We start from the raw sequence: 25,177 nt of genomic DNA, 5'->3' as shown, positions 1-25,177 counted from the left end.
TGTTTAATAGATATTTTAATTGTAATATGTTTAATCCTGTTTTAAGGGGGGAAATTTGGGATACAATGTTGTAAATGTGGATTTTAATATGTTGTGAGCCGCTTTGATTGTCTAGTTACAGAAAAGCGGGATACAGATAAAAGTTTTATTTATTTTATTTATTATGTATTTTAACCGCAGTAATACATAGCACTATCTGTGGCTCTCCAGACCTTGCTGGACTCCAAGTACATCATCCCCAACCTAGCCATTAGCAGCTGGGGTTTGCAGTCCATCTACAATTGGTCTCTCTTGTTTTGCTTTAACCAACTTGTCCTTAACACCGGGTTTTCCACATCTAGAAAAACCAAGAGCTATAAGACGATGGTCTCTGCTCCTCCACTTTGTCTGGAGAATCCTTCTTTCCTCACCTGGATGGCAACATCTGGACACAAGGATCATAGCTAGGAAAGGCACACAGCTCAGCCCGAGGTGGATCTGAAGGAAGCGGCTTCCGGGGAGGGGGTGGTTTGGCTGGACCAGGGGGCTGCAGAGAAAATGGAACAAGAGCTAGTTAGAGGGAGCTGAGTGCTGTCAAAGTCTCTTTCTCCATCCCACACTAGCAAAGGACACAGACGTCTATCTGGACCTATTTGCCTTGGCCTTGCTCACCCATCCACTCCTCCCTCCCATCAAAAAACCAAGGCTTCCCTTGCCAAATTCCAGACCTCCACCAGGAATCGCACAACCACACCGGTTACCTGAGCATCTTTTGGAATGGGGTCAGCAGGCAATGGCCGCGTGGGGGGTGCGGGCCTGTCTTGGATCAAGGCCTGGCAGAAAGAGAAGGAATAGTAACAGAGAAAACATGCCGGGTGAAGGAGAAGAAAGGGGGGAAGGTAGGTTGAAAGGAGGGAAGTCACAAAACAGTGTGGGGGCCATGTTTAGCTAAGGCCTCCTTCCAGCCGATCCAGGACTGGTGGTAGCTTCAATGGGAAGGAATGAGAGCTTGGTTGAGAACCAACCAGAGCTTGGAAATATGACTTTTTAGACTACAACTCCCAGAATTCCATTCACCCAGTAAATTGTAGTCCAAAACTACAAAATTGTAGCCTTTCCAAACTCTGTTGATGTATCAGCTCTTCCCTGCCACTCAGTGAGGGAGGACATGCTTTGCATGCAGTTAGATTGGCCCTGGGTTCAGTCTCCAAGGACAAAGAAAAGCAATCTCGGGTAGGATTCAAGGCAAAAAGGACTTCATCACCCTTTTCCTTCTTCTCATTGTGGGAATAGCACAAACATCTGAGGAACATGCAACAGCTTCACAGAAGAAGTGACACTGGCCACCGTCCTCCCTCCCAGCCCACAGATACCCCACTTAGTTACCTGTTGACCCTTTGGGACTGGGTCAGGTGGTAGTGGCTTGGACGGTGGATTGGGCCGTGAGACGCCAAGATGTACAGGTTGCTGCAGCCAGATAAAAAGAGTGCCAGGGAAAGGGGAAGAAAGAGAAAAAGAGAGGAAGAAAAAGACAGATGGACAGAGGGCAGCATCATTCTCCGGACATGCTGGGGTGAATGAGGAGTCACACATTCATGTACATGCAACCATGCAGCATGCACCAGCAGGAAGGAAAAAGAGAGGAACACAACACAGAAATGGGCCCTAATTTTACAGTGAGGTAGACTTGAGTCAGTTGACTTGGACTCAAGTTGCTTCAATGACTCAACTCCGCAATAAACAACACACTGATTTAACTGGATTCGTGACTGATATATTTTTAGCAACCAACCTGCTGGTCTTGCTGGTCAGAAACGTTACAGAATGAAAAACAGTTTTCGTCCTCTGAGCATGCTTCCACCCCACTGCTTTTTGCCTACCGGTCATATAATGGAAGCAGTTCCTTTATGTTTGTCATTCAAGAAGCCCACTTTCCTTTAGATCCTCGTCTCAAGCCCACTCCTAGATGTTTCCCTACAAGAAACATGCCTCATGCCACGGGCGCAAGTCTTGTCTGCTGCTCCTAGGAAAAGCTTTAGATGTGTAGTGGGGACAGTCTACTGAGTAGACCTCAACACCACCTCAAACCCAGAGCACAAGCCATGTTTCTTGAAGGGAAACAGCAAACATGTTAGGCAATGTGTTTAAGACAGAAGGATCCTAAAAGCTTTAGAAGGCAGTGGGGACAGGCTGCTGAGTAGAGCTCATTTTTCTAAAATGTGATCTTGATAAATTGCCTAAAATAATTTTTTTTAGCTAACATCTTCTTCATTTTCTAGTTATGGAAACTCCAAACTCCCCCTCCCCAAAGACACACACAAACCACCACACCACCTCCTTTTTTCCTGTTAAAGTTGGCTTCCAGACTTGAGTATCTGGCCCCAAAATTTGCCCTCGACTTATAGACGAGGTCGGCTTATAGTCGAGTACATATGGTATGCCAACTTTTTCCATGTTGGTGCCTTTCAAATGTTTTGGACTTCAACTCCCACCAGCCCTAATCGGCAATGGACAGGAACATCACACATTGGTTGGGCCACAATTGGCGCAGCAGCAAAGATAAGATCTTTTTTTTACTACAACTCCCATAATCCCCTAACCAGCATGGAACAAAAGGAATTATTTTAAGCTTCAAGCAACCAGGCTCCATTCTGGGTCACAAATAACTAGTGGCAGTAAAGAATGGGTTGCATTTCTTTATATTTAGCTATTTCATTGTGCTCTAATCTCTTTTTTGTTCCATAGCAAGCTATTCCCAGCAGCTATCAAATTACTTCTTTTGCTGTACATGTATGAAATACATCAGTGTCATGAGATTATTGTTTCCACGCCGTCAGGATAGCCTCCGTTGCTCCCAGCCCCCTTGGCTCCTATAAGTACCTGACATCTTGTTGTAATTTATAGTAATACCATCGTGAAAGGGAGTGAACGTGAATGTCACTTAAAACAAGGCCAAAGAAGAGGTGGAGGGAGATAACAGAGACAGAGCTGCTGGCTGCAAGCCGGTTAATTACTCAGGCTCTTCAGATTCAATAACTGTTGTCCTTCTGCCGGCAGGCAAAGACCTTTTTATTCCAGAAGGCTTTTGGTAATTGACTGGTTGCTGAGAAAAGACATTATAATTGCAGGCGGGATGCAATTGCTGTCTATTTTTTTTTCTCCAAAAAGTGATATACTTTTAAATTTTTATTTTAATTCACAATTGTGTTAAAAGGTTATCAATGTGTTTTAATTGTGGTTTGATATTACACTTTGCTGTGCTTTTATCTGTAATGCTATTTGTGTGTCTTGCGAGTCACCATGAGTCCCGATTTTAACAGCAAGTGAGAGAGGTCGAAATAAAATCAAATAAAATCAATGCATAAATATGTGAACATAGTTTTTTGTGGTTTTTTTCGGGCTATGTGGCCATGTCCTAGAAGAGTTTGTTCCTGACGTTTCGCCAGCGTCTGTGGTTGGCATCTTCTTTCTCTGGCGAAACATCAGGAATAAACTCTTCTAGGACATGGCCACATAGCCTGAAAAACCCACAAAAACCTATGGAAACAATGGAGGGAGGAATAATTTGCAGGGCATTTTGGACCAATGTCTACAAAATGGCCAGAATCATGTGTGGGCCTCAGGGCATTTCTAGTTTTCCCAGTCCTTCCCGAAAGCTCCTAGATGTACAAAAAATATATTCATTTTTTTTCTGGTGTTTTCCACACTCAAATGGTGAATTACTGTTCCTGAGGACCTTCAGAAGTTGCAGACTGCTGATAACACATCTCACCATCAAACCTCCAGAAAGCAGCCATAAATCCCTGAAACTGCACCTGAAAGTCACTTATGGATGCAGTTTATGAACTATGTGTGCTCTGGCGCCAAAACAGTGTATTATGGCCTGCTGCGGCCATAAAAATTGGCCCTCGTATGCATAACAGCTGCCCATTCCTGATCAACTGACCATTGGCTACAACAAAAAAAAGTATGACAATGTAATTGCATCTTGTAGCCCTGAAGAGAGTTAATGGAGCTTCCTGAACTTGATGTAATTTTTTCTGACAATTTACATAAGCCTTCAACAGATAAAAGACTGACAAGAAAGGGTAGACCTTCCTGAGGTCAGTGCAAACATGGATCAAAGAAAGGGAGTGTCGTGAAGCATGGACACTGAAAAGCGTAAGTAGGTAGCTTTGGACAAACTATTAAATTAAATCCGTCCAGCAAATTGTAACAATGCAGTCTGACCTCAAAATAGAGCTATAGTTTTTGAGTTGGGAGATGCAACTGCACTCCCTGAGTGCTTGGGGGATGCCATGGGTTTCGCTCCTTTGCTAGCCCTGTTCGTACTAGGAACTGGTGAGAAAACTCACTTTTTAATCTTAATCTCTTATAAGGCCCCAATCCGCATGGCCAGGGAGCAGACTTTTCCAAGCTCTGGCGTATACTGAAAGATATGACCCAACTCCCGTCTTCTTCAACTGAATGTAAATGCAACCTGTGTTCGGAAATCCACTCATTTCCAAGCTTGCAATCTTATTTTTACCTATCATTACCTAAAGAGTAACAAAAAGTTACTCTTTAATGCAGTTCCTTGGCTGTGGTGGCAGAGAGATTCTGGGATTTGTAGTCCCAAAGGGTAAAGATTCCAAACTCTATTGTACAGCCTTGGATTATAATTAAAAGGTTCCATTTAGCATTCATAAAAATGAAAGCCAGCACCAGGGCCTTGTATCCCATGGCAACACCCCTGGGATGCCCATCAAAGAGGGAGGTAATGCCCCTCAAGTCAATTGCCATGGGCTCTATCATCCCATCACCCTACTGCCACCAATCGCCCATAGCAACAGTTCCTAAGCATCACCTCATTTCATCTATAACATAAGCCACAGTAGCCGGCAATCACCAATACCAACAGCCCAGGAAACATAGCCCAACCCTGTAGCTTCTATGGCAACCAACACACAGAAACACACACTCATTTAGTACACCTACATAAATGAACACAACTGCTCACAAATCCTGAACTTTAAATTGGCTTGCAAGCTATGATTTCATGCTTGCTAATTCCAAAATCCAAATAATAATAATATAATATAACATTTGGATTTTGGATGCTTCTTAGAATCATAGAGTTGGAAGAGTCTGCAAGGGCCATCCAGTCCAACCCCATTCTGCCATGCAGGAACTCTCGATCAAGGCATCCCCGACAGATGGCCAACCAGCCTCTGTTTAAAGACCTCTAAGGAAGGAAACTCCACTACACTACTTCCTCCTCCTCCTGCTGTTATTATTTGGGAACAAAATGCAAGAAAATAACTGGGATACTGTGCAGCACTCTCCCTTTGAATTCCATATTTTCCTTGATTTGGTCCATTACAACCATATTTATCTTTGGAGAAGCAGGGCTAACAGTCCATTTGCACACAGAGATCAATGCGTAGAAAAGAACACCAGGAGAGTGCATGTGGTCCATGATCCACAAATTTATCATCTGGCCTCCTACACACTAAAATAAGTTTGTGGTTCCCACTTCAAAGTGTCTGATCTGTCATTATTTGTTCCCATCTTTAAACTACTTCCTCTTTCGCAGATACGCAAGTGCCTGTCTGATTCCTCCAGGCACAATGCTGCACACACGCACGCACGCACGCACGCACACCCCGGGTGGACCAGAGAAGACCTGAAGTAGTTGAGGCACCTATTCCGATCCTCTTAGAATCATAGAGTTGGAAAAGACCTCAAGGGCCATCCACTCCAACCCCCTGCCATGCAGAAACTCAGAATCAAAGCACCCCTGACAGATGTCCATCCAGCCTCTGCTTAAAGACCTCCAAGGAAAGAGACTCCACCAAAATCTCCAAGGAGCGAGTGTGTTCTACTGTCAAACAGCCCTTACTGTCAGGAAGTTCCTCCTAATGTTGAAGTGGAATCCTGTTTGCATCCATTGTTCCAGGTCCTGTTGTCTGGAGCAGCAGAAAACAAGCTTGCTCCATTCTCAATATGACATCCCTTCAAATATTTAAACAGGGCTATCATATCACCTCTTACCCTTCTCTTCTCCAGACTAAACATATCCAGCTCCCTTCACCATTTTATTCACCCTCCTTTGGACACGCTCCAGCTTCTCAACATCCTTTTTAAATTGTGGTGCCCAAAACTGGACACAGTATTCCAGGTTGGGCCTGACCAGAGCAGAATACAGTGGCACTTCAATGGCATGTCACTTACCTTGGAGCTCGGCATGAGCTGGAGTTCAGTGTTCTGCCTCCACTGTGGAGGACGGGGGCGCTCTGGAGGCGCCTGGCTGTAATTCCGAGGTTCTGGCTGTGTGATCCTAAGGGAGGATGGAGAGGAGGATAAAGTTAAGGCCAGCCAGATTTGCAGTTGAATGAAACACAGGAGTTCTCTGGCTGAGAATTCTGAATACTCTTCTCTGAATTGCAAATCCCAGGATTCCACAGGATTTTGCCATGACCGTTTGAGGAGAATCATATTTCTGTAGCTGGGAAGAGCCCATAGTTTAGCAGAAAATTCCAAGTCCTACAAGGAGCAGGTGTGTGTGTGTGTGTATGCGCAAGCGCATGCACATGCTTGAAACATGAATCTCAGAAGCTTTGATCCCAGGTTCAACAGATCATGTCGTAAGCCAATTATGAGATATAATAAGCTCAGACCATCTTTTTGCACCACACGGCAAGACACAGCCCAACAACAGCACTTGGGACTAGTTTGCCAAAAAATAATTCCTTGTGTCTAATTTGTTTTTCCAACTATATTTAAAAATGTTATTTGCTCATTAGGGGCATGGCATTTTAAAAGCACACTTTAACATTTTGTATTAAATTAATGCTTTATGTGTGTGATGATTTGGTGGGGTAGGTTGAGCCATTTGGGGCTATTTTTAGTCATTTTAATATTTTTTTAAAAATCTAAAAAACTAACATGTTAACAAATAATACTGTTTTCTTTGTGTTTTCATGTTCACTATTTAACTTTCTGTAATGATTTAACACCCACTCATGTATGCTAATGTCCACCTAAGGATCCTGACTTGTTTCCCACCCCAGACCTAAAAGATAATCCAAGGTGAGTCCCAAGCAGGAAAGTTTACTGGGAGCTATCTGGGTCCGCAGATTTCATACCCAGTATTGATGGATTTTCCAGTGATTTGAACTGGCATGTAATATCCAAAAAACTGCACCATTTAGCCTAGTTCTGCTTTGTCTCAATCCAGTTTAGACCCCTTGCATTTCAGGGGCTACCTCCCCAATCCTGGCATCTGGAGTACACACAGGCCTGCTCTTTAGAGAGTTGATTCCACTCATAAATTTGGAGAAGAGAAAAAAGGAAATACCACTTTGTAGAAGCAATGACAGATCCAAGCTGAGAAACACAGAAATCCCCATTCAGAGACAAAGTGAACCAGACCCCAATCAAAGATGCCATTTCTCCTGACTTCCACAAAAGAGCAACCCCAGTGTGTGACTGGGTTGTGGGGGACCATCACACACATACACATAAATCATTTGGTGGTGTTGGAAAAGCCACTTTACCCTCTTGGTTCAACTGGGTGGAGAAATCGCATGCAGGATTCTGCCTCAGCACTGTGGGGAGTAACATTAGGATTGTAAAACAAAAATCAACAGGCATGGAGCTATATATATATATATATATATATATATATATATACACACACACATACACACACACACACACACACACACACACACACATATACATACATACATACATACATACATACACACATACACATACATACATACATATATATTAAAAGATAGGAAGATTCTTTGTGATAGACCAGATCCAGGCAAAGGACTAGCCTAGCCTAGGGCACTTTCATGCTATGCAGTTATAGCACTATGATTCCACTTTAACTGTCACTGCTGCATTTTATACAATCTTGGGATTTGTAGTTTGAGGAGGCACTAAACATGAAATCCTTTGGCTGATAATTCTAAATGCCCCCCCACCCCTTAAACTGCAGTTCCAATGATTCCATGGGATGGAAGCATAGCAGTTAAAGTATAATAAAAGGGTTGTAAGTGTACGGTGTGAAAGGGCCCTTGGTATCAACAGGGATGTGGGGATATGGTTGTCTGTATTGATGAGGCAAGGAAGGAAGGTAGTCAGAGAGGTGTTGTGGTTAGAGGGTTGGACTGGGACATGGAAAACCAGATTCGAGCCATGAAACTCATCAGGTCTGAGTCATTCTCAACCTGACCTACATTGCAAGGATTTTGTTGGGAAAGTGAGAACTGAACTACATACACCACCCTGAATTCATTGGAGAAAAAGCAGGAGAGAAATGCAACTTAATACAACACAAAATCAAGTCAAACCAATAAACAGAAAGTGGGGGCACAGTGGTTGCTTGCTCGGGAAGCGGACAAGTGGGTTGGGACAGTTTTAGAGGGCAGGGTAGGGGATTGTGAAATGGTCCCTTGGCCCACGAAAGAAAGATGGGGAAGGAAAAAAGAAAATGAGAGATTTCCAGGGAAAGGCTATGAGACTGTGCAGGAGCCAATTTGATGTGACACCAGTGGCAAGAGGAGCTGGAGCTGGGTGTTTTACCTGTACTGGCAGCTTGTGCCCTTGCCAAACTGGCAGAGGCGCTTGTGGATCCCGATCCGCTTGGCGAAACACAGTCCAAAGGCAAGCACCAGGACAAGGAAAAGAGCCGTCAACAGCAGGGCGGTGGAGGTGCCACGGCTGACTGAGGAGAAGAAAGACAAGCGTGTGATTCAGTGCCAGGCAGACACACTGCCCCCTTGCATGCCACATGCCAGGCCATATGCTCTCTGAGGGCAGGGAAGGGAGGAGGAATTTATCCCCCAATGGTCCCATCACAAGAGATGCCTTGTTCTCAGAAAAAACTGCCTGCTCTAAACATCCTACAGAGTTATCTGTGTGCTGAATTTCTTTAAAAGAAGAGGATGAAATTTAACTCTTTCATTATATTCAAATTTGTCTTTTCCCAGTGCTTGGAAAAGTTACTTCTTTGGACTACAGCCCATCAAGCCCCAAGAGCATGAATTCTGGTCATGCCAACTGGGGGATTCTGGGATACCTAGGCAAAAAAAATATTACTTTTCCTCCCCTCGCTTCCCTATTCCTTTCTTCCTTCCCCATCACCTGGAATAGCATCTCATATAAAACAACAACAGCAGCATTGGTGCCCTTCTATTTGTTTTCTCTGAGCCTCTGGATATGCCACCCTTACTAATTAAATGCTCCGAAGCCAATCTTTTCAGATCTTAAGAATGATATGCATCTTTAATTCAGAAACAAACAGGTGTCAGGAACAGCACAGTTCAGAAACTGCTGTTCCAAATGTAGTGGTGGTGAGTGTGTGGCTTCAAATGGTTTCCTACTTATGGCAATCCTAAAGTGAACCTATCATGGGGGTTTCTGGGGCTGAGAGTGTGTGACTCGCCCAAGGAGCTTTCCATAGCTGACCAGGGCACTGAACCCTGATCTCCAGAGCCATAGTCTTGACACCATGTAGATAGAAAAGAGAAAAAATGTAATGGGTCATGCAATCCAGACAATTTTTGTGCCACCCCTATAGAGCAACCTCTCCATGCCTTGTTCTAACATGAATTTCTCTTTTTTCTCCCAAATTATTATTTTTTAATTAGAAGAGGACGAAGTAGGGGTGTAATAGCCAGGGGGTCTGCTTCATGGGATATTTATGTTACTCTTCTAAAACTGCCTTTTTTAAAAATTACAATCTGTATTCCTATCACATGCAGCTTTGAAAAATGTGTACAACACTAAAAATAAGCCACCTGTTACATTTTAAAATCATTCAATAACCAAAGTTACCTATGTGACAATACATTATGATTATTAATGTTGAATAATAAACAATAATGTATTAAATCTATAATAAATAATAGTAATAGATAACTGGACCACATAAGATCACTTATTATAAAAGCCATATAACATTAAGAGCTGTTTTTGTCTTGTTTCCCTTTTCCTTCTGTGCTTTGTCTTTTTGGATTATAGTTCTGAAGAAAAGGATGATATTTTTTACTAGATGTAGCAGCTTTGAGAGCCGGTGTGGCGTAGTAGTTTGAATGTTGGACTATGACTCTGGGGACCAGTGTTTAATTCCTGGCTTGGTCATGGAAACCCACTCAGTGACTTGGGCAAGTTACATGCTCTCAGCCTCAGGGGAAGGCAATGACAAAGCTCCCATGAACAAATCTTGCCAAGAAAAGCCTATGATAGGTTCGCTTTAGGGTCACCATATGTTGAAGCGACTTGAAGGCACACAATAATAAACCAGCTTTGCAAGAGTTAGAAAACTCTATAAAAAAACCCCACCACTACTTTCTCCCGTCTCCCTCTTATCACTGTTGTTCTGTATTCCTCTCTTCCCACTTCAATGTTCATTCAGGCCTGGTTATTCTCTTCCCTCAACCTGACCAAGCGGCTACACCTTTCTCTCTCTCATTGTGATGCTCAGAGGACTTTGGAGGCCCTGCAGCGGGATGCAGCATGGAACTGTTGTGCCTAGTTCAACTGTTTTCCCCCTTCTTTGTTTGTAACACCTTGCCTGAAGAAGAAGCCATGGAGCTTTGAAAGCTTGCAACAAGTATATTATGCATCTCTGTTGGCCAATAAAGGTATTATTGGTGGAATTTTGTTGGTTGAATTTTGTTTGAATTTGCTAAATGGCCAGCACAGCTACCCCTGCATGTTGTGCCTAGAGGCACTCTAGGAAAATGAACAGCCTAGGCCTGCACCTTGGTATCTTCTAGTTTGGGAATGTTAGGGAAGTCTGCCACGTTGTGATTGAAAATGATACTACAGAGTACTAACAGATTTTAACTCAAAGATATAGCCATGATAGTCTGTAGAATCAATACATAGAGAGATCTTGTAGCACTTTTGAAACTAACTGAAAGAAAGAAGTTGGCAGCATGCGCTTTTGTAGACTTCAGTCTACTTCCTCAAATTCATTACTGAAGCCTACAAAAGCACATGCTGCCAATTTATTTCTTTCAGTTGGTCTCAAAGGTGCTACAAGATCTCTCTACGTTCAGATTTTAACTCAGAAAATTTGGAAAAACTGCTTTTAAACCCCCACATGGTAATCCAAAGACACCCCACCACCACCTGTGCCAAGTTTGAGGTTTCTCAGTTTCACTATTTCAGTTATGGCCGAGATTGTGATTCTCTTTTACTATTACATGTTAATGTACTGAGTCTGTGGGAACCTTTCCATCCTTAGAACAAACTGTAAATGCTTTCAAGGAAGCAAACAGATGATGACAGTGCGACAGTACCTGTCCAGCCCTTCCTTCTGGCAGGCAGACTGCATGGCAGTGGCCCAGAACGGCTGATGCATGTTTCCATAATGGGAGCTAATGACGTGAAAATAGTTTTGGAACACTTTCCAGGTTCTGATTGGTGGAGCAATCAGAATTTGGACGGAGATGCTGCTTTCTCTTCTCCCATGCTCAGGCAAGGGGGCTGAGATGAGCTGCCTGTGTGGGAAGCAGCGTGACAGGAAGTGGCACTGTATCACTGGGTTCTTGGAACTGGTTCAAACTTCCTTTTACAAAATTATGTCATTATATATGGGTTTTGCTGTCTACCAGGTGGCGTTTTGAATGATCAATGATTCGGACTCTATCCAAGAATTTAGGAATCAGGGAGGTGCTGCTGGATAATGTGGCACATCACAAGCGGTGTCATTTTCTGTAATTGTTATGCCTTTACTTTTTAAAAAATAAGATTCTAGGCTCTGATAACTGATGAAGTCTGCATCATGTAACAATATCAACGATCATGCTGACAGTCAAAACACCAAACTCCATCCCAGAGCCAGTGCTTCCCTCTTGTCCTTTTCTTCCCCACTCTTTGTGCCACTTACCTTGCTCCTTGGCAGGTGGGCCGCTGTCAACACTACCACCAGCTCCACTGCTCTGGCAGTTTGGGGGTGCCCAGCCCGGCTGACAGTGGCAGTGCCCTTTGCTATTACATACCTGCAGAAGGGAGGGTTAGAATCATAGAATAGAATTATAGAGTTGGAAGAGACCCCAAAGGCCATCTAGTCTAACCCCCTTCTGCCATTCATAGCATCACAGAATAGTAGAGTTGGAAGATACCACAAAGGCCATCCAGTCCAACCCCCTGCCATGCAGGAAATCTCAATCAAAGCATCCCTAACAGATGGCCATCCAGCCTCTGCTTAAAGAACTCCAAAGAAGGAGACTCCACTACACTCTGGGGGAGTTTGTTCCACTGTCGAACAGCCCTTACTGTCAGGAAGATCCTCCTAATGTTTAGGTGGAATCTCTTTTCCTGCAGCTTGCATCCATTGTTCCAGGTCCTGTTCTCTGGAGCAGCAGAAAACAAGCTTGCTCCCTTCTCAATAGGATATCTCTTCAAATATTTAAACAGGGCTATCATATTACCTCTTAACCTTCTTTTCTCCAGGCTAAACATCCCCAGCTCCCTAAGTCGTTCCTCATAGGGCATGGTTTCAAGACCCTTCACCATTTTAGTCACCCTCCTTTGGACACGCTCCAGTTTCTCAATGTCCTTTTTGAATTGTGGTGCCCAGAACTGGACACAGTATTCCAGGTGGGGCCTGACCAAAGCAGAATAGAGTGGCACTATTATTTCTTTTGATCTAGATACTATACTTTTATTGATGCAGCTTAAAATTGCATTGGCCTTTTTAGCTGCCGCATCACACTGTTTACTCATGTTCAACTTGTGGTCTACTTGGACTTCTAGATCCCTTTCACATGTAGTCTTGTTCAGCCAGGCATCCCCCCATCCTATATCTAAGCATTTTATTTTTCTGCCCTAAGTGCAGTATAGACAGGTTGCTTACCTGTAACTGTAGTTCTTTGAGTGGTCATCTGCAAACCCACACAAATGGGCTATATAGAGGGTGGGCAAAGCTACTGCCAAAAAGTCTTCTATAGCGATTCTAGTAGGATCCGGAAATGCTGCGTAGGCGCAGAATAACCTATTTGTGTGCTTCATAGAGACCACGAAGAACTTACATTTCTCTCTGTTGAATTTCATTTTGTTAGCTTTGGCCCAGCTTTCTAGTCTGTTCAGGTCATTTTGAATTATGATCCTGTCCTCTGTGGTATTAGCTATTCCTCTTAATTTGGTGTCACCTGCAAATTTGATGAGTATGCCCTCAATTCTGTCCTCCAAGTCATTGATAAAGATGTTGAATAGCACTAGGCCCAGGACAGAGCCCTGGGGGACCCCACTGGTCACTTCTCTCCAGGATGAAAAGGAGCCATTGTTGAGCACCTTTTGGCTTTGGCCAGTCAACCAATCACAAATCCATGTAACACCTTATCTAGCCCACATTTTACAAGCTTGTTTCCAAGATGTCATGGGAAACCTTGTCAAAGCCCTTTCTGAAATCAAGATATACAGTACTATATCCGCAGCATTCCTTTCATCTACCAAGCTGGTAATTTTATCAAAGAAAGAGATCAGATTTGTCTGGCATGACTTGTTTCTCTGAAACCCATGTTGACTTTTTGTGATTGTGGCATTGCCATCTAGATGCTCACAGACTCTCTGTTTAATGATCTGCTCCAGAATCTTTCCTGGTATAGATGTCAGACTAACTGGACAATAATTGTTGGGATCCTCTTTTCTCCCCTTTTTGAAGATGGGGACAACGTTTGCCCTCCTCCAGTCAGCTGGGACTTCTCCTGTTCTCCAGGAGTTTTCAAAGGTTATCGCCAATGGCTCCGATATTACATTTGCCAGTTCTTTTGAACTTTGTTGAAGTGTGAGGTTTTGTCATATTTATACTGTAATCTATTTTTGATCCTCAGAGCTACATAAACCAGTGATTTGAAGCAGAATAAGGCAGTTCTCTATATCATAACCAGCCTTGTAAATGGAACAACAGATCCATTGGGTTCAGAAACACCAAAGAGATCCCTTATGCTTTTCCCACTTCCACTGCATGTGCCCTTGCAAATGTGCCCCTCTGGCATGCTGCTGATGTCCCTCCACTTACCCCATGTCCATTACACTGGCATTTTGGTAGTTCCAAGGACAAGAGGTCCCGACATCTTCGCTCCACACAAACCTTCAACAAGAAGGAAAATGTCATTTAGAGAAGTCTCCAGAGATGACTGTTTCATAAGCTAGAAGGTTTTATTTGGGTGTTGCACTATTTTTGATTGCCTTTTAATTGTTTTTCCCCATTTTTAAAACTTTTATAGATAGTTTAATTACATTTTAAAAACAAATGGCTGTAAGTTTTTAATCTATGTGTGTTTGTACCAGTATCTATTTTTTGGTAGGAGGTTGCTTAAAAAACATCTGGGACAAAAAGTGATGGGAGTCCACTGTAGGCTATATTTCAGATGAAGGAGCTGAAAACCCCTGCCCCCCAGTATTCTTTGTCTATGAATACTCTACAAAATTCATTGGGTTGCCATAAGTCAACAGGTGACTTGAAGGCCCATACACACACAAGCCACCTCACCATCTTCCCAATTATGTTGCTGCTAGAAAACCCCCAGTTAGGCAGAAGACAAAGGAACTGTGGCTGGGCAGGCATAACAAAATATACACAGGCATGCACATAAAACTGAGCTGTGCTTTGCATGTTTAAAAAGATCTCACAACAGCAGTTTATCACTGAGCAGACATGCACACAATTTAGTTATACTTTACTATAAGGAGGCTTGCTTCTCACCAGACATGCTTTAGTCTCCCTGTTGTACAGGGGTCAGTTTCCGAATGTAGATATCTAGAATTGAGCTGTGCTTTTTATAGTTGGTGGCAAAATGTCCAAATTGGTTAGGAATGATAGGGGCTGGGGGTTGAAAAGGTTGTACAGCCCTGACGTAGTGGGATGCACTTTACATCAGTATGAAATCAACTCACCTTGCTAGGCCCGCAGGCAGTGCCTGGCAACACTATGGCCAGATCAACTGTGTCATCAGCAGGAGTCAGAGCACTGTGTGGGCAGGCAGGCTCCCTAGTGGTCCTGTTCTGCTTTCTAGTATTGATGCCACTGTCTTGACACTGCAGTCGACCACACCACACATCACTGTGTGAAAGGGATTAAGTTGTTACAGTGCTGGTTGCCCTTAAGCTTCTAGTCCACAGCTTGTCTAGAAAATAAACAAAACACTCCCATTTCTCAGCCCCCCATTATATCCTCTCAATCCTTTCCCATGAAATATTTTACACAGGATTTCTTAATAATCTATTATTCTAATGCAGATTAGTGACCTTAAAATGGTCTCTAATACCAGGCTGAAAAACATGTCAGAGAAGAACATTTCCTGCAATGGTCAAGTTGGAGGTCAGAAGCAGAATGTCTTCTTGATGAAGGTAGAGGGAAGAGGGATAACACTCACCTTTTGTCACATGGAATATAGGAGCCACTGGCTTGCTGGCCACAGTGTCCCTTGAGGTCTCCTCTGCCATTCAGAGAGGCTATACAGGTATCAGAGGCGGGGACAGAACCTGCCAGCAGAGAGAGGGAGGCAGAGAGTTTACACAAATGTGCACCGTGACAGGCAGATACCCAGCCAGGAAGATGAAATGGTTCTGGCATTCTCTGGACAGCTCTCACTCCCATCTATGCAAAGTCTCCCTTGCACACGCTGCAAAAGGTGACCTTACCTGGACTCCAGAGCTCTTGACATTGGCTCAGGTACGTGGGGCAGGCCCCATCAAAGCAAATGGCCTTCCCTCCTTCGCATGGTGTGAAGTCCTGCTTGTGGACATTAGTGGGGCAGCGCGGGGAGGTCCCATCACAGAATTCAGGGAGGTCGCATTCATTCTGTGGTCCACGGCAGACAAATCCAGCACTGCGCAGCTACACGAGAGCAGAAGAAAGGGGAATGGGGGTGACGAGAGAGCGTTTGTGTGTGCACACCACATGCAATATTTAAAATCACAAATACATCCTTCATGAAAAATGTTATGCCTACTTATGTACTATGTACTGATTTCTTAAAAACATTCATATTGTATCCTGCCTTTCCCCCAGACAGTTCAAGGTTGTGGACCAAAACTGTGGACCAAGGTCAATGACTGAATTCAGCCTAAGAGGAGGTGCATTCTAGTGGAGAGCAAGCCCAAAAGCAAAAGGGCCAAAAATACTACAGTCATACAACAAGCAACACTTGTTGAAATTCCCTCTTGTACACAAACATTAAAGGTACAGGGGCTCTCTCCAGTTTTACACTGGCAATCTTACATCAGAGGGGATTTGCCACTGCCTTCCCTTTGAAGGTGAGAAAGAGGGGCTTGCTCAAGATTACCCACAATGTTTCTGGAGTCCAACACACAAGCCACTACACCATTTTGGCTCTTTTATGCATATTTAAGCTTAACACTAAAAAAAAAAAGTGTTAGTCTGTACAATCAGTATGTAGAGAGATCTTTAACACCTTTGAGACTAACTGAAAGAAACAAGTTGGCAATAATGAGCCTTCACAGACTTCAGTCTACTTCCTTAGAAGCATCTGAGGAAGCAGGCTGAAATCTACAAAAGCTCATGCTACCAAAGGTGCTGCAAAATCTCCTACATACTAAAAAAATAGTGTGCTGGGATGGGACCCTGGAAGAGCCAGATTTGGCGTCAGGTTCTCTGATTTCCCATCCCTCTTATAAATCAACAAATTAAAGCAGCTCTTAAAAATATAAGTCTCAAATCCCAGCCATTTCTCTCAACCTGGCACCCTTTTTAGTAAGCTGAACTTCCACCATCCTGGACCTGCATGGTCCTCCCACACATACCCCAGTTTCAGGTTATCATCTGCTTTTAGCTAAAGTGGGATTTTGTGGTCATTTGAAGATTCGTAAGAGGGAAAACCAGGCCCCTTTTGAGCACAACAGAGGATCAACCAATGCGGGCATTGCCTCCTGGCTTCTTTTGCATGGTACATTACCTTGCACTCATGGCAACAGGCTCCCCCTGTGGCACACTGGGCTCCTGACATCAGGCGGCAGTAGGTTGCGTTGCAACATGGGTCTTCACACTCCTGAGGGGAGAGGATGTGAGAGGATTGGGAGAAAGAAGAGAGGTATTAATGGCAAAAAAATCCAGTGGCCCACTGGACTCTATTTATGCTGTCACCTCTTCTTGTGCTCTTACGCGGCAGGAGCAGGACTGGTTAGTTATAAATGCATCTGAGGAAGTAGACTGAAGTCTACAAAAGCTCATGCTGCCAATTTTTTTCTTTCAGTTAGTCTCAAAGGTGCTACAAGATCTCTCTATGTACTGATTCTACAGGCTAACAAGGCTGTATCTTTGAAAGCTAGCTAGCTAGTTAATGATCTGATCTTTCTCCCAATAGGAAATTCAAGGCAGCTTAGAACTAGGTTAAAACAATACAGGGCTGGTGAATAAAACATTAGAACACCATTCAACAAGTTATCATATTAACATGCCATTAATTTTTGAAAGCATACAATCATTTCAAAACATAACAGTAAGGTAAAAATACAGCACACACCCACACCCATTAAAAAAAATCAATCTTCAAATGCCTGTTTCAACAAAAAGGTCTTGTATGGAAAGCGGGAGGGGGGGGGGCTAATCTCGTGTAGAAGTGAATTCCACAGACTGTGAGCAGCCACCAAGAAGGCCCTCTCTTGTGTCCTCACCAGACAAGCTTCACCAGAAAGCCCTCCTCTGAGGATCCTGGATAGGTTTGTATAGGGAGATATGGTCTTCTATGGTTCTTTAAACTTTGATATTGAAATAGTTCAAGATTTTTCAAATCTTGGATCAGTCATTAATCAGAATGAAGACTGCAGTCAAGAAATCAGAAGAACTCTAGGATTCAGAAGACAGCTATGAAGGAACTAGACAAGATTGAAGTGTCAAGATAGATCATCGAATACTAAAGAATGCTAAAGCCAAGATGACCAAACTGAGGCTGTCATACTTTGGCTATATCATGAGAAGACATGACTTACTAGAAAAGACAATCATGCTTTGCAAGGTAGAAGGCAGTAGGAAAAGATCACAATGCAGATGGATAGACTCTATGAAGGCAGCCATGGCCCTGAGTCCACAAGGCTTCAGCAGGTCTGTTGATAATAAGGGGGACTTGGAAGGATCTCATTCATGAGGGTCACCATAAATCAAAGTTGACTTAATGGAAGTTAACAAGAAAGCTTTTCTAGTCCAGTTCATGGACTCAGCTTGCTAATGTCGTCTCCTGTTCCCCAGATGGTATATTTTGGCTGCAATGTAGCCACTGAGAGTACATATAACCTTATAACCCTCGTCCTCTGGGAAGAATTTACTGCAACCAAAGAAGACCAGGCTGGCTGTGGTTTCCCAGAGGACCTTTTCATCAGCCGCTCCAAAACTGTGGAATGACCTGCCGGAGGAGATCCGTCATATTACCACCCTTGATGCCTTTAAAAAGGCTGTCAAGACGGATCTCTTCCGGCAGGTCTTCCCAGACTGACCTCCCACTAAAATGATAACCCAGTCTGCTATTAGTTACTCTACTCCATTCACTTACCCTTTAACTGTTTTATTTAATCTAGAATTTGTAATTGACTTTTTTTTATGTTGGTGGAGGGTTGGGATTGCATAACTGTGATTATATTAGGCTATGTACTTTTAATCTTTTTGTAACCTGCCTCGATCCGCAGGGAGAGGTGAGATGATGATGATGATGATGATGATGATGATTGGTTTGCTATTTGGGAGATTAAGGCTGAAGTTCCCAGTGATGCATAAAACTCAACAGCTGACCTTGGGCCCTCTCATCCCTCCTTCCCAAGAAAAGCTTGTTGGGGAGAACACACTATCCCCCCCAAAAAACAACCTAGTGAGCATGCTAAGTGGTCATGCTGACGGTGGGGGAAAAGATTCACCAAGGAGACAGGAATGGAATGGAAAAGGACATGAAATTGCTGGCTCACTAGATGACACTCTGCAATGAAACATTTTGTTTTCCACTTGTATATTCTGTATTAAATAAACAAAAGCTTGTACCACATTTGCTCAGCAAGATCATTTGAGGAAAGTAGGAGTTGGGGAGAAAAAGGAAAACAAGAGAAAGAAAGAAAGTTGTTAGTTTTCCCCCTACCAGCCTGAGGCCGCAATCACATTCCTCTCCTGGCTCCACAAGACGGTTCCCACAGAGGGAACCCACCAGTCGGCCTGGTTCCGGCACGTCCCGGAGGCACCAGATTCGATTGCTCTGAAGGATCTCTTTGACTTGCCGATGAGTGCAACTGCTGAAAGTCAGCCCAGGCATAATCCTAAGGAAGAGAGGAGGGCAAATATTCAGACTCTGGTGTTTCCAAGGACCTGTATGATAGCTGTCTTCTAATACGGGAAGAGCTGCCATGCACATACAGTAAGATCTCCTTCTGTTAAGGTATTTAAGCAGTATTTAAGCGGAGAGTGAGAGTGACACTTGATTTTCAAAAATTTTCCGTAGAGACTGACTTTAATTGCAAGATTCCTACATGGAGATTGACAGAGATTGACAGTAGTTGCAAGCTCCCCGCAGTGGTTGGACTACCTTTTTTATTCATAAAATATCTATTCATCTTTCCTCCAGTGAGTTCAGAGTAGTAAAAAGACGCCCTTCCTTCTTGATTTTACCCTCACAACAACCCTGTGAGGAATTTCTGGTATTTCTTGGACCTTTACAAGACAGCATTTCATCTCAGCCACTGCTACAGACTATAAATATACATAGAATCATAGAGCTGGAAGAGACTGCAAGGGCCATCCAGTCCAACCCCATTCTGCCATGCAGGAAATCTAAATCAAAGCATCTCCGACAGATGGCCACCCAGCCTCTGTTTAAAGACCTCCAAGGAGACTCCACTACACTCCAGGGGAGTTTGTTCCACTGTCGAACAGCCCTAACTGTCAGGAAGTTCCTCCTAAAGTTGAAGTGGAATCTCTTTACCTGGAGCTTGCATCCATTGCTCTGGGTCCTAGTTTCTGGAGCAGCAGAAAACAACTTCTATATGGCTTTGGTGGGCAAATGTTTACACCCTGGGAGCACCCTGGGAGCCAGAAAATTGCCCATGAGTTGCACTTTCCCCATCCCTGGAGAAGCTCAACAACCGTCCATGAGGGATGCTGTGGGTGCATGTTGCATGGCAGAGCCTTCACAGAGCAGATAGTTTTACTTTGTTGTTTTTGTTGTGTGCCTTCAAATTGTTTCCAATTTATGGCAACCATAATGCCAACTTATCATGGGGTTTTCTTGGCAGGTTTGGTCAGAGGAATTTGCCACTGCCATCCTCTGAGTCTGAGAGAGTGTGACCTGCCCAAGTTAAGTTTCACTACATGACATCTAAAGACAATTCCAAATCTCTGGTTTAAATCCCATTTTAATCTCAACTACAACAGACTTATGTAGGAGTGACTACCCATTAATTTCAAAGGTACACTCCAGCTGGGAATGAATTCAGATGTAGACCTATGATCTTAGACAAAGCTTAGAAAATTCATATGGCTGTTGACTGTACCAGGGGAGTTTGTAGTCCAATAAGTTAACCTTTCTAAGATGTACACTAAGTCTGATCTTAGCCATTCAACCTGACTTTCCCTTGCCTCCCTGAAACATGCATTCACACTCACCCTGTGGGTGGCTCCATGATGCAGCTGCGGCCTGGAGGGAGATTGGGGCTGGATCCGTCACACCCGCAGCCAGCGCCATCATGGTTGAAACCGAGGTTGTGGCCTAGCTGGTGGGACAGGGTGGAGGCCATCACCAAAGGGCTGACTGAATGATCCTGCAAAGAGGAACAACAGGGATGAGTAGCATGTCAGGAGCAGACCTTGGGAAAAGTGATTTTTTGAACTACACCTCCCTGAATCCTCCAGTCAGAATAACTGCAGAGGGATTCTGAGAGTTGTCACCTTTCCCAAGTCCTGCTTCCCCTCTAATGCTGCGAAGGGGGGGGATTCATCCCATTGACACTTTGGTTTATAATTCACCCAGTGGGGCATTCTAGTAGTCTAAATAACTATCTGGATAATATGCACTCTGTTCTCCAGGACATTAATGTTTGTTGTTTCCTAGATTTTCTATGGAATCTCCCCCCCCCCCCCCCGCCCCGAAGTTGAAATGCCTCTCCGAAGGCTTAGTCATTGGCATTAGTTTTAATCTAATAGTATGCAGGTGCTTCTGGCTTCATCCCTTTTGCCTTCGTAAAGTGGCCAACAGATGCGTACTGGAAACTAAATTTGGCCCTCAGGCTGAGTTTCCTACACCTCCTTTAAGGCAAAGGTTGGAAAGTACAAGCCGATCAGTCAGAAGTGGCCACTGGGAACCATTTTGTGGTTCCTGAAACTCTCCAAAGCCTCCAAGCACTCCCCCCAAAAATTCTAAAATAATTTTCTTGTAAATTTCTTTGGCCAAAATCAAACCTTGCCAAATGTCATAGTTGTTTCACAGCCTCCCCAATGTTTAAAACACACAAAAAACCCACACACCCCAAAGCAAAAAATCAGTTAAAAACGAAATCATAAGCAATACTGCATCACTTCTGTTCATGTCAAGAACACAGTCTGACCTCTGAGGTGGTCCAGAGTGGAAAATGTCCCCCACCCACACCACAATTGCCCACTCTTGGCATCTTCCAGATGTTTTTGAACACAGCACCCATCATCCTCATGCTCTAGCCATGCTGACTGAGACGGATGGCAGTTGTAGTGCAAAACCATCGGGAAGGCCAAATGTTTTCCTAAGGATATCTAACAAATTCCTGAAGAGATTCAGAAAGTGGACTTCCCGATTTGTAGCTTCTCTCCCCCATCATGTGTGTGTTGTGTGTGCACGCCAAGGGCTCACTTACCATACTGATCCCACCTGAACGCTTAGAGCAGATGGAACCTTGAGTAGATGCCCCAAACATGCCACCAGGGAATGGGGAGCCCCTAATGGTGAGGTGAGAGGGGCAAAGATACCCCAAAGGAAAGAGAAGGTACATATATGAACATTTAGTCAACTGCACAAAATACAACTCATATCAGTACATACTGTATAGACAGCCTCATCAAAGACAATGTGTCCAACAAAAGAGGAAAAAACGAAGAAACTGCAGCCTGATATCCCCAATCACTGAGCTCCACACCCACAGTATCTGATTCTAGGACAAACCCTGGAGACTTCATCCAAAGCAATATTTCAGAAGGCATCAAGCTTTACCATACCACTACCACTACTGTATTACTGAGGTCACTCCCTCCAGGCTCTTCCAGCCTATTTCCAGTAGAGCCCCAACCTCACCAGCAACATACATGATGAGCTGGGCGCTGTCGTGGGGTATCCGAGGAAGCAGATCCTTCTCCCTCCACTGCAGAAACCGCTCCAGCACCTCTCGAGGAGAACCAGCCATTGACACAGAGTCCTGCTCATTCCAAATTTCAACTCCAACAAGTGCCACCCGCAGACCCAGCGTCTGATAAAACTGGGCAGGGGAGAGAAGAAGAGGAGTGAAAGGTCAGGTTTACGAGGGGAAAAAAGAGCCTGCAGAGTTTTGTAGGAAAAATATACTTGATGCCAAATTATTTATTGGTTACTTACTGCAACTAGTCATGTAGAAGTTTAGAAATTTTAGTCAAAAAATGGACCATAAAAACTTGAGTCAACTTATCCATGGGTCAATGTAAGTGATGTACTTTAACTCTTATATATAAAAGAGGAACCATTCCCTGGTGAAAGACAAGAGCACAATTTGTCCTGGAAGCACCAGCCTTTTGGGGGTGAGCAAAAATAGTTATTCTTGCTGGAATTTTGCAGTCTCTTTGGCATTGTTTTCCTTTGCTTCATCCTTTAGATCCTTTGTTACATGCCCCTAAATTTTACCCTCGACTTATCCATGGGTCATATCAAAATCCATCATTTTGGCCCCAAAATCTGCCCTTGACTTATACACAAGGTTGACTTATAGTGTAGGTTATATGGTAATATTCAGCCTTCCTTCCCCACTGATCTCAAGGAGGTGTACATATCTCTCCTCTCCCCACTTTATCCTCACAACAACTCTGTGAGGTATAGCAGGCAGAGAAAGCAACAAAAAGACTGGCCCAGTTCACCAATGAGGCCTCTTTTTATTCTCACAACAACTGTGTGAAGCAGGGCAGGCACAAAAATAGGGAGTGAGGGAGGGCAATAATTTATGAATTGGGACCAACAAATAAAAACATAAATATTAACATGTCATAGTATATTTTGGAATTCACCTTCCTCAGAGACTTTGAAACAAAGTACAATTGGCCCTTCGTGTTTGTGGCTTTGACTTTTGCAGCCCAGAGAATGTGGAGGGACACTGTATTTCGGTATCTTTACTCAGACCACTTTTAGTATTTTAATATTTTAATAGTATTTTAACTGTTGAACAGCCCTTAGGAGGAACTTCCTGACAGTAAGGGCTGTTCGACAGTGGAACAAACTCCCTCGGAATGTAGTGGAATCTCCTTTCTTGGAGGTGTTTAAACAGAGGCTGGATGGCCATCTGTCAGGGATGCTTTGATTCTGAGTTCTTGCATGGCAGGGGGTTGGCCTGGATGGCCCTTGTGGTCTCTTCCAACTCTACAATTCTATGATTCTATAAGATCAGCCTGCCACTTTAGCTACCCTCCCCCCTTTAAATAACAGGTCTAAAAGTATGGTCACTAAAGTGGAAATCATCAGACAAATGGAAGCTGGGGAAAGAAAATGTCATCTCTAGATGCATTTTGAAAGAAGGCCTCATGTGATTTCTGTTGTTGTTGTTAGTCATTTCTAACTTATGGGAACATTAAGGCAGCCTATCAAAGGCTTATCTTGGCAAGATTTGTTCAGAGGGAGTTTGCCTTTGAGGCTGAGAGAGTGTGAGTTTCCCAGGATCACCCCGTGGGTTTTCATGGCTGAGTGGGGATACGAACCCTGGTCTCCCAGAATGCTGGTTCACAAATTTTTTTTAAATGCAGCAATAAAAGAAACCAAACCTCTATCTAGTTAAAAGATCCTGCTGCTGGTTATACTCTTCCCTATCTCAACTTTAACCACAGCCAACTTCCATCAAGTTGATATAAGCATCATGTCATCAGATTATTTGAAAAGCCATTGAAAGGTTAGATAATTCAGATTTTTTGTGAAGAAAAGGTGTGGGGGGCTCAGAAGAAGGTTCTCACCCACAGGTTCAAGCTATTTCACTCAAATCCACCACTTTGGCTACTCACCCCATCCATATAGCTGGCAATATCTAGCATCCGGCGACGGGTTCGATTGATGTCAGGATCCAACTTGAACTGAAAGGGAAGAGAGAAGGATAGATTGCTTACCTGTAACGGTATTTCTTCGAGTGGTCATCTGCGAATACATACAATACATGGTACCATCCACCTCTGTTATGAACTGTTGGGCAGACCTCTCCTGGCCAGGGTTTGGTCTCATGCAACTAGGGCGGTAGTGACATCCTCCGCTTTTCTTGCGGGGGTCCCCATGGAGGATCTCTGCAAGGCTGCTGTTTGGTCCCAGCCTTTGACCTTTATAAAACACTATAGGCTGGATACAGGGGCCAAACAGGATGCAGCCTTTGGAAGGGCAGTGTTGGTTTCAGGGTTACATTGATATGCACTGCATTTCCATATGTTTTCATGTTTTCAATTGTCTACATGCTCTGAATTGAATGTCTTTGGCCAAAATTGGCTGGGTTTACAACATTCATGGTTTACATAGGTCTTGCAGGGCCTACTGTGTTGTTCTTTGCTTCAGGCTCAAGAACAAGTCCTAGTACTAGTTTAAAGTGCTAAAAACAGGTCTCTAGGACCTAGTGTGTTATTTATGTGCTTCATGTCATGCATAGTTTGAATGCTATTTATTGAGGTACCAATAATGACTGACACAGTTTGGGTTCAAAATCTTTATTGTGATTAATAAACACACGTTTGTTTGACCCTTGCTTGGGTCTCATGACACTCCCTCCGCCGCTGACCTAAGCTTGTCAGTCTCAACCCATTTGTATGATTTGCAGAGACCACTAAGAAGAAGGACAGGTTGCTTACCTGTAATGGTATTTCTTCGAGTGGTCATCTGCGAACACATACAAATCCTGCCTGTCCGCCCCTCAGTGTTTTGCTCTTTATTGGCTCATGTTGCTCACACGGCTACAATTGCGGAACTGGGGAAAGAGCGGGAACGCAGGGGGCTTATATGGGATGGGCAGAGCTACCGCCAAA

At 43.7% G+C, this 25,177-nt stretch overlaps 1 protein-coding gene across 3 annotated transcripts in view; it reads right to left on the bottom strand.

Moving 5' to 3' along the window:
- Positions 1-25,177, bottom strand: part of ADAM15 (ADAM metallopeptidase domain 15) — a 47,672-nt gene that overhangs the window by 1,192 nt on the left and 21,303 nt on the right. Inside the window, exons 8-23 of one of the 3 annotated variants that reach the window (XM_089483832.1) lie at positions 24,179-24,247; positions 22,253-22,422; positions 21,808-21,889; positions 20,588-20,742; positions 19,071-19,245; positions 16,908-17,000; positions 15,634-15,829; positions 15,366-15,474; positions 14,887-15,052; positions 14,009-14,080; positions 11,876-11,987; positions 8,560-8,701; positions 6,193-6,298; positions 1,366-1,446; positions 741-812; positions 411-526 (exon numbers count right to left, since the gene is read on the bottom strand). In XM_089483832.1, the coding sequence (XP_089339958.1) occupies positions 411-526; positions 741-812; positions 1,366-1,446; positions 6,193-6,298; positions 8,560-8,701; positions 11,876-11,987; positions 14,009-14,080; positions 14,887-15,052; positions 15,366-15,474; positions 15,634-15,829; positions 16,908-17,000; positions 19,071-19,245; positions 20,588-20,742; positions 21,808-21,889; positions 22,253-22,422; positions 24,179-24,247 (1,916 nt within the window). The remainder of the gene's footprint in view (positions 1-410; positions 527-740; positions 813-1,365; positions 1,447-6,192; positions 6,299-8,559; positions 8,702-11,875; positions 11,988-14,008; positions 14,081-14,886; positions 15,053-15,365; positions 15,475-15,633; positions 15,830-16,907; positions 17,001-19,070; positions 19,246-20,587; positions 20,743-21,807; positions 21,890-22,252; positions 22,423-24,178; positions 24,248-25,177) is intronic. The other 2 variants (XM_089483833.1, XM_089483834.1) reach the window with 2 other exon arrangements.

The sequence above is a fragment of the Sceloporus occidentalis genome, unplaced genomic scaffold (genome assembly GCF_023333645.1).
Source record: "Sceloporus occidentalis isolate IW3139 unplaced genomic scaffold, rSceOcc1.0.p SCAF_20, whole genome shotgun sequence".
NCBI lineage: Eukaryota > Metazoa > Chordata > Lepidosauria > Squamata > Phrynosomatidae > Sceloporus > Sceloporus occidentalis.
This window is presented reverse-complemented; position numbering and strand designations above follow the sequence as displayed.